The sequence below is a fragment of the Barbus barbus genome (assembly GCF_936440315.1).
Source record: "Barbus barbus genome assembly, chromosome: 6".
Taxonomy (NCBI): Eukaryota; Metazoa; Chordata; class Actinopteri; order Cypriniformes; family Cyprinidae; genus Barbus; species Barbus barbus.
Window position 1 is genome coordinate 41,154,255 of NC_136734.1, and position 13,480 is coordinate 41,167,734.

The 13,480-nt window shown below is 40.7% G+C and overlaps 1 protein-coding gene across 1 annotated transcript; it reads right to left on the reverse strand.

Moving 5' to 3' along the window:
* Positions 1-1,039: 1,039 nt before the first annotated feature.
* pax8 (paired box 8) lies at positions 1,040-10,814 on the reverse strand (the record flags this gene model as incomplete). The annotated part of the gene is made up of 11 exons (XM_079418612.1): positions 1,040-1,110; positions 1,899-1,985; positions 3,530-3,631; positions 3,732-3,947; positions 4,254-4,359; positions 4,426-4,595; positions 5,163-5,288; positions 5,367-5,443; positions 5,572-5,769; positions 7,893-8,058; positions 10,793-10,814. 11 exons carry the CDS (start codon positions 10,812-10,814, stop codon positions 1,040-1,042), a joined length of 1,341 nt encoding a protein of 446 aa, XP_079274738.1.
* Between the last annotated feature and the right edge of the window lie 2,666 nt (positions 10,815-13,480).

Here is a 13,480-nt window from a genome sequence, read left to right on the forward strand (position 1 = left end):
AATTTAAGAATAATCATTCGATCTGTTTGCTCTTGTATTCTGACAATTCAGAATAATTACGATTATTATTAGTGTACAAGACAGGAAAAAATAGGAAAACACATGATTGTAGTTTGTCATGCTTTATTTAATTCAAAATAATTCTGTAGAAATTATTAATTTACATTTGAATAATATAATTAACAGTACAATAAAACGTAATCTCTGAAACTCAAAACTCGTTTAATCACAGAAATATAAGCAAGATAATAAGATGGAAAAAACAGAAGCGAGAATATAAACATTTTAAAACGAATGAATCCCCACACGGTTCAATATAATGAATTTCATTTTAATAGGGCTTTGCCTTCTCTACATTATTTACACATTTCCTCAAAACATCAAACTTCTGTAATATGCTGTTTCTGAATGTTTTTGATAGTCCTTTATATTGATTAGTTGGACGATGGTGAAATGCGGCAAATTGAAGAGAGAAATGTCTGTTTGTTAGAGATAACATGTTATTTATATTTCCTTTAAATATCTGCTGTATGAATAGCAATGGATCCCATCCGAGATCAGTTCATTCAGCTCGGATGCAAACTCAATAATGTCACGTCTATCCTTTCCCCAAACAGTGAACCCGAGGAAGCTGCGATGCTTCTCATCCTTTACAGCCTTTGATTGCTATAGTTTATTTGTTCAGTTATGTGGATATAGTTGTGAGTTTGGTAGTATTTGTGAACACTTCAGATGTTCCAGCTGCTAAAAACAACGTTTGTGTCCAGTCGAGTGTTTCTGGCCATGAATATATGCAAACAGTTTGCAGGAATGTCTTTGGCTACGGATAAATAAAAACACGGGCAAGAAATGCTCTGAAGAAATAAAGATGTAAACGTGTGGCTGTAAATGGCCTTTAATCGGGCCGTGAACAAAGGACATAAATAGATTTACAGGCAATAAAAGGTATCGTCCGTCAATGTTTTCGTTTTTCTTCACTCCTTGTGTCTTTCACTGGACGCTCCACAGTAGAGAGAGAAAGTTCTCCGGTTCTCCGGTACTAGAGATGATCGTAAGCGGTGGCGGAGGGCGGCGGCGCGCGTGCGGCGGAACTGTAGTAATACGGGGAACCTGCAGGGGCGACAGTGAGTGCATCAGTGAGTACAGTGAGCAGATATTTCTTATGTGACCCTGCAGCACAAAAGCAGTCATGAGTAACACAGGTATATTTGTAGCAATAGCCAACAATACATTGTATGGATCAAAATTATACATTTCTCTTTTATGCCAAAAATCATTAGGATATTAAGATCATTTTCCATGAAGATATTTAGTAAATTTCCTACCGTAAATATATAAAAACTTTAAGGGACAACTTTAAAGGAGATTTTCTCAATATTTAGATTTTTTTGGTCCCTCAGATTCCAGATTTTCAAATAGTTGTATCTCAGCCAAATATTGTCCCATCATAACAAACCATACATCAATGGAAAGATTATTTATTCAGCTAAATTTATTCCAAAAAATGGACCCTTATGACTGGTTTTGTGGTCCAGGGTCATATATTATTTTGTATTGTAGAAGCTTCAGTTAGCCTGCACTGTAGTTCTAATTAAATCAGGAGCTGGAGGGCTAACGGCCGTCTTGTGACTGTGGCATTATTTCTTTCCACAGAAACGCTCGATAGCCTGAAGACACAAAGAGTTACCAGCAGAAGGTAAACTCACCTCAGAGGACATGTGACTGAAACTTTGTGCAATAGTTGAAGGGCACGGCGCTCCTATTTGGGTGTATGCAGGTGGGTTTTTTCCTCACATACATAGTGAAAACCCTCAACTAGACAACCATAACCACGTGTGGATGCCCACATTTGCCAAACGGAGAGAAGTGAAAGTGCTCAGAGACACTGCTGGACGTACCTAATATGCTGGAGTTGGTGAATCTCCAGGCGTCGCTGTAGGACGTGTAGGGCGCGTGGCTGTAGGTCTGGCCTGTGTATTCTGGACCTGCAGATCAACATGCATCTGTTACAAACACAAAAACAAGACAACAGCAACAACAAACACAGCATTGAACTCCTGACAGCAGATTCAGACTCAGACTGTCGTCCTGCATGAGGCGGCTCGAGCTCATCATTCACTCGCGGTTAGAGGCGCTGGTAAAGCATTAATCCGGCGGGCCGGGCAGGTGGACTCACTGGTGCATACAGTCAGACTGCTTTAGCGTCTCTCCATCCCTCACTTCCTCCTTTAGCCTTTCATGCTCTCGCCGCCTCCCTCTGCCATTCTTTTTTTTAACATTCCAATATCTAATTGGTAATTATGGGAGCCGGATTGAATGCCCCCTTCAGTGAGTAATTGTGTATGAACGCTTCCTCTCAGCGAGCCCACCAGAAAAATAATAAATCAGACCTTCTCATTTCGCGCTTGGCAGGGCAGACTTCAAATGAAAAAAGAAAAGTGCATCAGAGTCTGAGCAGCTTCATCGAGCTCTGCTGCGTCTACTCGTGCCGTTTGCTCCTTAATGGATATACTCTCTGTGTACGCTTTCCATATAGAGTTTGCATTCATTCACAGGGCTTGTCTTTCTCTCTGTCTCTGTGGGGCCGATGGTCACGATCCCTCTGTGGGGCCCCAGCGGTCGGGTGATAGAACTCCTGCTCCGTTCCCTCCATTCGCCCGGACCTGCTCTACCGCAGCTAACCGGCTACTGATTAACCCACCCGTCCCTCTGTTAATCTCTAACCGGCCTCCCGGGGCTCTCACGTGCTCTGTGCACTCCTCACATCGGACTGCTTTCAGAGAAACTGCGCTGATGTGAACACTGAATCACAAAACTAGATTTTTACTTTGAGCTCCCTGAGCAGATGTTTTATCCAAATAAGGAACATCACAAGCCATTTGTCATCAGAGCCAGATTCACAGCGTACAGTGGCGAGTTGAAGTCTAAGCTCGAGTAGCCAAGCAATGCAGAAAGGAAGACAGATGATTCTTTTAATAACTAGGAATCACAGTCAGTGCCTTTATAGCTGTGGATTTGTTGTGTGGTTGCTAGGCTGTTCTGGCTGGTTGCTAGGAGGTCATTGGCCCGTGCCTCCATTAGACTGTAGGCCTGTGTTTGTGCATGAAATTCACTTCACAGACATACTTTGTAATTTGAATATTGTCTAAACTGAACACATTTCACAACAATTCACTGTGAATGTTGAACTCTAAGAATGAAATGGTTCAAGTTTGGTGGTTCAGATACATCCACCATCTGAAAAATAAAGAGATTACAAGTGCAACATTTTCTCTGAACAGCCAGTGTCACTTTAATTAACTCCTTCCCTAATTATATATTTAATGTAAGGATTATATTATTAGATGTCAATGTTGTTTTCGAGCACAGGACCTCCTGTTACACCTCATCCAGATCAGAGACTAAGGCCTGAGCTGTAACCCATCCGCATCTGAACAGAAATTGTTGCTTGAATAATTGTGTTGTTTAGAAAAAAATACTGACCCTTGCCTTATCAAACAGCACATGGGAATTTGTAAATTTGACTCACCTGCTACCATCCCAGTGATGGTGGACGAGGAGAAGCCGGTCTGTGCGGCCGAGGGGATGTGTGGAGGATAACCCGGCAGCATTGAGCTCGCCACATCTCTGCCTGAAACAAATCCATCCATCTGTTAGTCTATCAGTGCCAAACACACCAGACGGCCGGGCCACTGCCATGATGGATGCATGAGCGACGCGTGACGCTTTACCTGCGATGAACTGCCCGTGCACTGGGGCATGATGGGAAAATGAGTTGAAGCCATGAGATAAATGAGTGACGTTGCTGCAGCTGTTACCGATGGACACTGATGACGAAGTGAGCTCCAGGAAAGCTGCGTTAGCGATGATGTTGGGGGAGGAGCTTGAGCTGTTCACCTCGGGTGACATTTCCTGTTTCAGACAGAGTGGGAGGGGCTGTAGAGCTTCTGGGGCGGAGCAACGGTTGACAGACAGATGGAAAAATTAACGTATGAATGTTAATTGACGTGCAGCGGAATGGATTACAATAATCACACAAATGCAAAACGATGACGGTAATGGTGAATACAACAATCAAATGAGTTATGAATTTGGAGAATACCGGATGGAGCAGTTTGCTAAATGTCGCTGGACACGGCACTCTGGAAGTGTCTTTTTATGCAGTAAATGTGTCTCTCTTCTTGTAAATGTCATTCTGATGAGGAGAATAAACGAGGAACTAAAGGTCTTTACATGTGGATTATGGTTATTACCTGCAACCACTGTGTATCCCTGATGGGCCGCCAGGTTTCGACTGACAGCCGAAGCTCCTTTCCCCTCGTCCAGACTGCCGTTGATGAGCGAGAGAGGATAGAGCACCTGCAGGAGAGAGAGAGTCAGTATCTGAAGTCTGCGCAGTGTCCAGGACAGATGTTCCTCCAGTACCTGCTCTGTTTTCCCGGCTGCGGTCGGGCCGAAGGTGTCAGAGCTGTAGTGGTGCCGCTCGAAGCCACAGTCCAGGTGCTGGGTTGAGAAGTGTTCGGCCCTCAGCTGTTTCCGGGGCCCGCCGCCGCTGCCCTGAGAATCCACGCTGTGCCGACAGCTCTCCTGATCGCCTGGCACAACGCAGGTCACCTTTACTTATATAGCGCTTCATACTATACTGATTGTGTCAAAGCAGCTTTACAGTGTCAACAGGAACATAGTTAGTCAATAATCGCTTTAGCTGGAAAAGGACTCTTTGTTATTGTCCTCTTGCATTGAGTATAGCTCTCTTCTGTCTGTGCAATCAGTCAAGCGTCCCCAACTAAGCAACGGACGCAAATTATTTCTTTATTGACACCATTTGAGTCACATTTCTGCAAAAGCGGAAAATGTGCCACAGCAGATACAGATTCCACCGGTGACGGTCAGAGACTTTCTCACTCTCACAAACACATTATCTAACTCCGTTTCAATACATTTGTTCTCATTGCAACCATGCATTCTGCCTAAACCCGTCTCCTAATGCTACTGGGAATTTCATTTAATGTTTCAAAATCAAAATTATACCTCATGGAAACATCAGTAAGGAACGCCGGAGCAGCATCAGTCATTATGTCACGGTTCATTTGTTAAACTTTGATATGTTTATCTGCCATCTGAATCGGTGCATTACAGCACGCTAATAGAGAGAGACTCACTGTCATCGTGGCTCCTCTTGCCCTCGGCGCTGGTCTGTGGGATTCCCAGCAGGCCGCTGATGGAGTAGGTGGAGCCCAGAGAGTCTGACTGAGGAGATTCTGGAGGAGTGACGGCTGAACTGGGAACTGTCAATAAAACAGACAATTTATTACTTTATTACTTCACTGAACATATTATCAGGAAGTGTTAGCGGATGCTCTTACTCAGCGTATGTCCAGGACTGAGGCCTTTGCTGTCCAGAGGAAGGTTGAATGGCTGTTGAACTTTTGTGCGAATAATCCTTTAAGAGAAGAAAACAGCGGGTTAGCAGAGTTACTCAAGAAGGAAGGTGCCCAAAGAAAATGAAGGACTGAATTTCAGGATTTTCCAGCACACTGGCGTTCTGTGGATGAGGTCAGGGGTCATTACCTGTTGATGGAGCTGACGCTGGGCACGGTGTCTCCGTCACAAACGCCCTCGGCCAGCAGCCGGTCTCGGATCTCCCACGCAAACATGGTGGGGTTCTGCCGCTTGTAGTCCGCTATCTTATCCACCACTTTAGGAGTCGCCACTTTCGGCTTGGAGCCCCCGATTACTCCTGGTTTAATGCTGCCCGTCTCATAGTACCTAAAAGAGAAACGACCATTAAAACAAAACTCCCATGAGTTTCTCTGACTGTTTTCACCTCTTCCTTCTGTCACCCGTCTTCTCACTTAGTCCTCCTTCATTTCTGCTAGATTCAATCTGCATGTGTTTATCATGTGCTGTGCTGTCTATTATCTTATAGACTGTATTCACCTTATTTTGCAACGCGGAAGTAAATACGATGACGTACTTCCTTATAATGTGTTAGACTTCCGTTTCGCTAACTTGTAGGTAAGGAGCGATGTGGGGAGAACACACAGAGAACACTGTTAAACGCCGTGATGGTAAATATTTACCACACCCGCGGTGTATAACACAGTGGGAGGATGAAATGAAAAAGTGGCCTGCCATAACTTATGAGGACATTTTAAATTTGTTTGTGTTGTCGCTCGGAGTAGACGGGTATTCGATGCGGAATTATAAAAGCACGGAGGCATATCAGTACCTGCACAGCGGAAAAGTCGGTCGAGTGCTGGTACATGAAATAGACAGCGATTTCGTGTTTTTAAAAGCAGACGTGAATGCAAGTCAAAGTGGCGCAAATGTGCATTCAGAATGTTAGCTTCATTCACCATTCATTTCATGGACAAAATATGCAGTGAAATATGCAATGAAAGTGAATGGTGACTGTGGCTAACATATGTCTCCTTTTTTGTTCCACTGAGGAAAGTATTCAAAGTATTGGAATGATGGGAGTAAATGATGACATGTTTAATCTCTTTCATCTGTGAAAGCACTTGTTGATAGTTTTAAATTAGTAATGAAATTGTTTGGTCCTTATCCGTAAACTGATTACTGTGCTGTGCAGCATTAGGTCGGATTAATAGCATCCAAAATAAGTTATAAAATAACTTAAATATGTGTTTCCTTTTGTTCCATGAGTTTTGAAAAAGTGACGAATTGATGTTTATTTACCTAGCAGTGCTAAACTGTATCATTTTCAGTGTATGTTGGGGGGGAATCAAAATAAATTGCATCTTGACATTATGATTTGTGTTTGTGTGTGTGCATATACAGGGAGAAAAAAGTAATATAAGGTCTTGAAATTAGCTTCTTCGCCCTTCGGAGGTGCGTGCAAATCATAGGGTGCCCCACATCCACATTCAGCTCTTGTGCGTGGATTATGATCAAAACAAATGTCTTGCAGGTATCTTTTACGTTTGAACCAGCTATTATTACACCCCCTAACTGCGCAAAGTACGCCAGTCTTTCTGTAGTCCATATTAAAAGTTAACTAGCCTGTAAAATCTACACAGTCGACGCAAAACTACGTAATTGCAATACAACTAATATTAGCGGAAGTGCTTTACCGGAAATCTGACACATTATAGTTCGAAAATGGCGGCGTCCGCGTTTACATGAACAATAAGGTGGATACTGTGTGTAACGTTATATCAGAACTTGATATGGCATGGTTACTTTAGAGCAGACCAGCACCAAGTTCTTGCAAGTGCAACTCGGTAAATAAATGTACATCCTGATTCTCATTGAATGTCAAACATGCTGAACCTACTTGTGTCATTCCCATTTTGGCATCCAGAGGGGAAAAAAACAACAACTGAAAAGATAAAAAACATACCAGTATAGCCTTTGCTACAGTGGAGCAGAGGAGACCTAATAAGCACTAAGAAATATGTTTCTGTTGTTGTTAGACTGTGTGTGTGCGTGTGAATGTTGAGTGTGTGTGAGAGTGTTTAGAGACTGTGTGTGTCTGTGGTTTATGAGGACACAAATTTGTATAATGGCATAGGTATTACAAGGAGAATGTGATTTATGAGGACATTTTCAGTGTCGCCATAATTCAAAAGGCTTATAAATCATACAGAATGAGTTTTTTTTTTTTTTCATGAGAAAGTGAAAATGCACAAAGTTTCCTGTAAGGGGTAGGTTTAGGTGTAGGGCGATAGAAAATACAGTTTGTACAATATATAATATTACGGCTATGGAGAGTCCCCATAAACCATAAAAACCGACATGTGTGTGCATGAGTGTGAGTGTGAGTGTGAGTGTGAGTGTGTGTGTGTGTGTGTGTGTGTGTGTGTGTGTGCGTGAGTGTGTGTGTGTGTGTGTTATGTGTTCCAGCAAGGCCGCTCTGGACTCGTTACCTGCCCAGGATCTTGCTGACGCAGCCGTGGCTGACCCTCAGCTGGCGGGAGATGTCGCAGGGTCTCACTCCCTGGTGTGCCATGTCCACGATCCTCTGCCGGATTACCTCCGGGAGCGGGCGTCCATTCACAAACATGCCACCTAGTTGATTAAGACCCCCATGACCTGGGGGAGAAAGGACATGAACACACATAAACATCACGCCAACTTTGTGAGACAAACAAACCCCTCTGTCAGCACAGGTGAGTTTAATTTGCATCCTTACAGAAATCCAGGTTTCTTTGTGAAATCACCGAATCACATGAACACTCTTTTGAAAGGTACATTCTCAACAGTGTAGAGAATAAAGCCTTTCCAGATTCAACAAACTCAACAGAAAAGGAATCACATCACCTGCTACACAATGAGGTCTTCAGCATTTCCTATGTTTTCTCAGTTTCTCTAAACCCAACAAACACTGTCACATAACAGTTCACTAGTACTGCATATCCACAACTTCTGCTCTAGACCGCTCTGTGCCAGTTTTCTGGAAAACCTTCCAGATCTGTATCTTATGATCCAGTGGGATGTGCTGCAGAATATTTGGGTTTTACTCCATTCAATTCTGCTAAAATGTAGAAAATATTGTTATAATATAGGAACTGATGATACCTTCAGCTATTACCAGTTTTAGCCAGGAACTATGTTGTTTCTTTGAGTATAAATAACTCTTACTCTACTAAGGTAATTATCAAAGGAAAAGAATTATGTTTAAATGAAACTCATCCTTTGCACCGAAATAATGGAGGAAACTAGGCCCATTGCTCAGTAATAAGTAATCATTGTTACTACTGCCATTGTTTTTGTTTTTAGTGTCTGGATAATGGATTTGATGATAAACTGCAGATTGTAATGCTCTTTCTTCGTGTTTTCGCTCTGCACCCTTTTGTGACGAAATTTGTCGGCGCTGTGTTTCGTGCTGCTCCGCACCAGCGACTCTCACAAGAGCCTCACTTTTCATTTAACCCATTCAGCCTCGTCTTCCCCTTTTGCTCTTTTGCAGCTTTCATTTCCACATCAAACGGCGCTATTAACGGTGTTAGCGGAGTGTGTCAAACCCTCCTCTCCAAGAGTCAGCAAGCGACAGGATATTAAAGCAGAGAAACCCCAGGAGAATACACACTCACACACACACTCACACACACACACACACATACAGAGAGAGAGAGATCTAAATGGTTACCTTTCATAGATTTATTTTTTTTCTTCTTCTTCTTTTTTAAATAAACAGTTAGTTATATAGCCGAAATACTAATCCAAACCCTAACCTAACAGAAAACTTTCACACATGAGGACACATGACATTAACTCACTTCTGGGTACAAATTTGTTTTCAAAATGCTTGTTGTATAATGCGATGGCAGTATTTTATGAAAACACAACCATGCCAATTTAAAAATAGGCCTATTGAAAAATAGGATTAACACTCACAGGTTCTAAAATGCTTTGCTAAATTAAATTAGTTTTACATTTACTTTCCCGCGGCAAAATCGTATAGCCTAGTATTGTTGATTGATTTTAATCGTATATTCAGATTATTAATAGCGTTTTAAAGAGACAAAAATCTATAGCGCATTGCTTTTTAAGTTAACTTTTTAAGTAATTATTTACAGAGATCTTCACTTGTTATTGCAAATGTTAGATAATCTATTTTGCTCTGACATTATAGACTCTTGATCCGTTTCATACAATTATTTCAGCACGCAATGAGGGTAAAGAAAACGAGACAAAATTCCAACAAATTTGGACGATAATAATCGTTTCAATGATCAGCTGAATATAAAAATTTTAAATTGTAAATTAGTTAAAAAAAAAAAAACATGGAAAATTAAACGTTGATCTTAAAAAATAATTAGACCGAAATCGTTGGGGAAAATGTTTATCCACAGAAGTGCTATAGGCTATTGTATACAATAAAACAGCACGTGAAAGCAAACTTATAAAACGCACATTTAATAATATGAATGATATGAATACATTAATTTACATGTAAAAAAAAAAACAAACGAAAAACTGAGAAAAGCTGGAAAGCAGATTTCGGGGCCAAACACAAAAACTGAATGATGTGTTTCTCCATCGCCGCTCGCAGCTATATAGCCGTGAATTGGGAAAGAAATAAACACACACACACACACACACACACATATATATAGATATATATATTGGTGCTTGATATCGGCATTTTCAATATATTCTCAGTGTCCAAATGTCGATAGGCTATGTCTATCAGTAAAATACCGTCAGAAATCCCTAGATTAGTGTTCGAGTGCGGTTTCTGGAGCAGGTTTACTCTTCTGGTGCTATTGGCTCTTAACTGATCTAAACCATTAACCTCTAAACGAAAAGTCCATATCTGTGCGAGTAAAGACTTCATGTCCAACTGTTCCTCTGCAGTGCAATCGGTAGATAAACTAATTAAACAACAACAATCCGATTCATAAGAATTACATTTCAGATTCCACACAATCGGATTTGTTATGAATGTGAGAGGATCTTATTTTGTCAAGTTATATATCAGCAAGTATTCCTTCGCTTACACTGGAAATAAATGTTTCTGCAATAGCTTCCTATAATAAATCTATTATTAAAATAATAATAATTTCTATATTTCTCTTACAATTGATAGTAAATTAACAGTAGCTATTTGTAAAATAAACTAATAAAATAAAATGAAAGGTTTGTCTGATATTCGCTGAATAGTTTCTTGAACTGAAAGCACAATGCTGAGCATTACGTGACCTGTAGTGAAATATTAGGCCTAAATTAATGTATGTCGTTATTGCGGCATTTGCTTTTCATTTCTTAGACATTTCTACAGATTCCGTTATAGATTTCAAAATAACTCGTTTATTGTTTTTACCTCGCCCAGTTGTGTTGGACATTTCTTGGTCTCTTGATGTCCTGGTTATATGTCCAAGTGTCCACTCTCACTTAATTTGCTGTGTTTTAGTCCATATGAGGTCTTGCGTGAAAATATTCCTGCGTGGATAGTTTTATTCCCTGCAAAAGGACATTTTATGGTGAACCTGACAATTACGGCTATTGTTGTATTTATTCTTTAATATTTCTTAATGACTATTTGCATCAAACAGCCTCGAAACTTAAGCACTCTGTTTAGTCGATGAGTTATTAACGACAATCTCCTCGTTTTTAAAGAATTACTGAGAGATCTAGCTTGTTATACTGCGTGTTACAGGCCTGCTGTAGAGCTCAGAAGTTGTTGGCTGAACAGTCTGCAGTTATCAATAAGTTATCAGCTGCCGACCCCATCAAATCCATGCGGAAAAATGATATTCAATGCATATTTGGCATGTTTTACCTTTTGGAGAAGAAACGCAATATCCGACGGCTTTTATCCAACGCCACAGAGTCAGTTATGACGGCACATATTCTGTATGTCTGCTCGCTGGGATGGGTTAGAGTTTCTCCGTTATAACGGAGCGGTAAGAGCGGCTGGCGGCCGGCGGGGGTTTTATCGGGACGCGCGTCGATCATTGGACGCGGCGGATCGGGGGGCGGGGCGTGCAGCGTGACGAGTGTATCGGGGTGTGGCCCAGATCAAAGAGCACGGATGGATGATTCTGGGGGACCGAGCGCTTCCAGAACACAACAAAACACCGAGCGATACGTCAACGTTTGCGGAAATATTTGTCAAGGATCGGGCTTGTTTTCGTTCACCCCCTCAGTGATTAGATGCGACGCGCCTCCTGGGGCATCGTTCACACACAATTGGACTCATGATTTGCTGTAATCTGTTATTATGTCGTGACAAATACCTGATCCTTCACTTGATGGATACCAGCACTTTACATTGGTTTACCTCAGCTCTCTGCTCACAGAGCCGGCGACAAATAATAATAATTACTGGACTCTATCCATTTATTTTAGGCTATTTGTTGTTGCTGTTTTTATTATTGTACATTATTATTATTATTATTATTAATATTATTGTTTATTATTATTATGAATATTATTGTTTATTATTATTATTATTATTATTAATAGTAATAATAATGTTATAGTAGTCCTCTCTAATCGCTTGCAGTTAAATCTTTAGTCCTGCATGAAATTGGTCTTTTATTGGGCTGTTTTGACACTTGAGAGCGGCTCCCCGCGAATAAACTAACTCTCAGCAGGGAACTGCATCTTCACACGGTTTATGTTGTTCTCACAACTTTAAAACAAACAGAACAACCCGAATTACTCATTTATGACACCCGATGTTTGGCCTTTGCCATATGGCGCGTGGCAGTGCAGAATACTTTATTAGCACATTTTGACACCAAACATTAATGAAGAAGAGCTAAAGGTGAACGAGTGTTAATACAATGTTTTGTGCTTTCGTTGGATTCTTTACATGGCTGTGGTACGATTTTGCTAGCAGGTAATCAAACCACATTAAACGGCTGAAAAGAAACATGAGACGGGTCAAACGCACTCCATATTATCTTGTTATTCCTCTGAAGCTTCTTTCATTTCATTCGCATGCATGCCTTCGCCCGGTGCCTCGTGTAAATACAGAGAATCACAGTAAATGGAAGCAGAAAATTCCTTTCTTAAGTGCAAAAAGAGCGAATGAAGAACAAACGCCTGAGGAGAGGGCAGAGAACAGGAGAAAGAGACAGAAACAGAGGTTACCGAAAGTTTAACAAGGGATTTAACCCACGAGCGATATTATCTGCCTTTTAATAAAGTAAAAGATGTACTGAATTAATGATGCATTAAACGCCTAAAAGTAGTTAGTTATTTCTTTGATAGACTAACCACTTATGAGAAATGATTTGAAGCCAAACAAAGAAAAGCAGGATACTCTGAAGTGATTTATGTGTCCTGTTGTGTGTGTTTGCAGTGTTAATGTAGGGCTTTATGTTGGGTGGCACATTCCATATAAGCCTATATCAAATAAACGCATTTGAAAGAGTTAACGATTTTCGACCAAAACAACCCTTACACCGATCAGTGCTGTTCAGATATCAAGAGTAAAGCTGGCCTGTTCAACAAAGAGCAGTTATGGTTAAACAATTCACGGGAATTCTTAGACAGAGACAAGATATATTGCATTACAGTGTAAAAATATTTCACTTTCATCCTCGAACTGTTGTGTCATTATATCACAGTTAGTATGTAATTAAATATTTTAAAAGGCTGAGTTTCACTCACATTCTGCACTGATTTACATCTCTCGACGGCTGATTTATTGCATTTATTTTAATGGACAGATATCGGTGCGATTACGGTTAAAGAAATATCAGCAAGGTCAGTTTATGGTTTACTGGGAGAAAGTTTCTGTGAAACATACATCGATCAATGATAACACTGGAAATATCGACACTCAAAGAAAACCTGATGAACGCATACAAATTCTTAAAATAACCCTCGTGTTTACCTTTAAACTATTTGCATATCCTGCAGGAAGGCCTATAATAAAACCTCAAGCCTACAAACGTGTAGCATTTTATTTTTAAAGATTAATTGTTTGATAGAACTTTGTGTGACATAATTATTATTATTATTATTTAGTTTTCATAGATGTTCACATTATGAAATA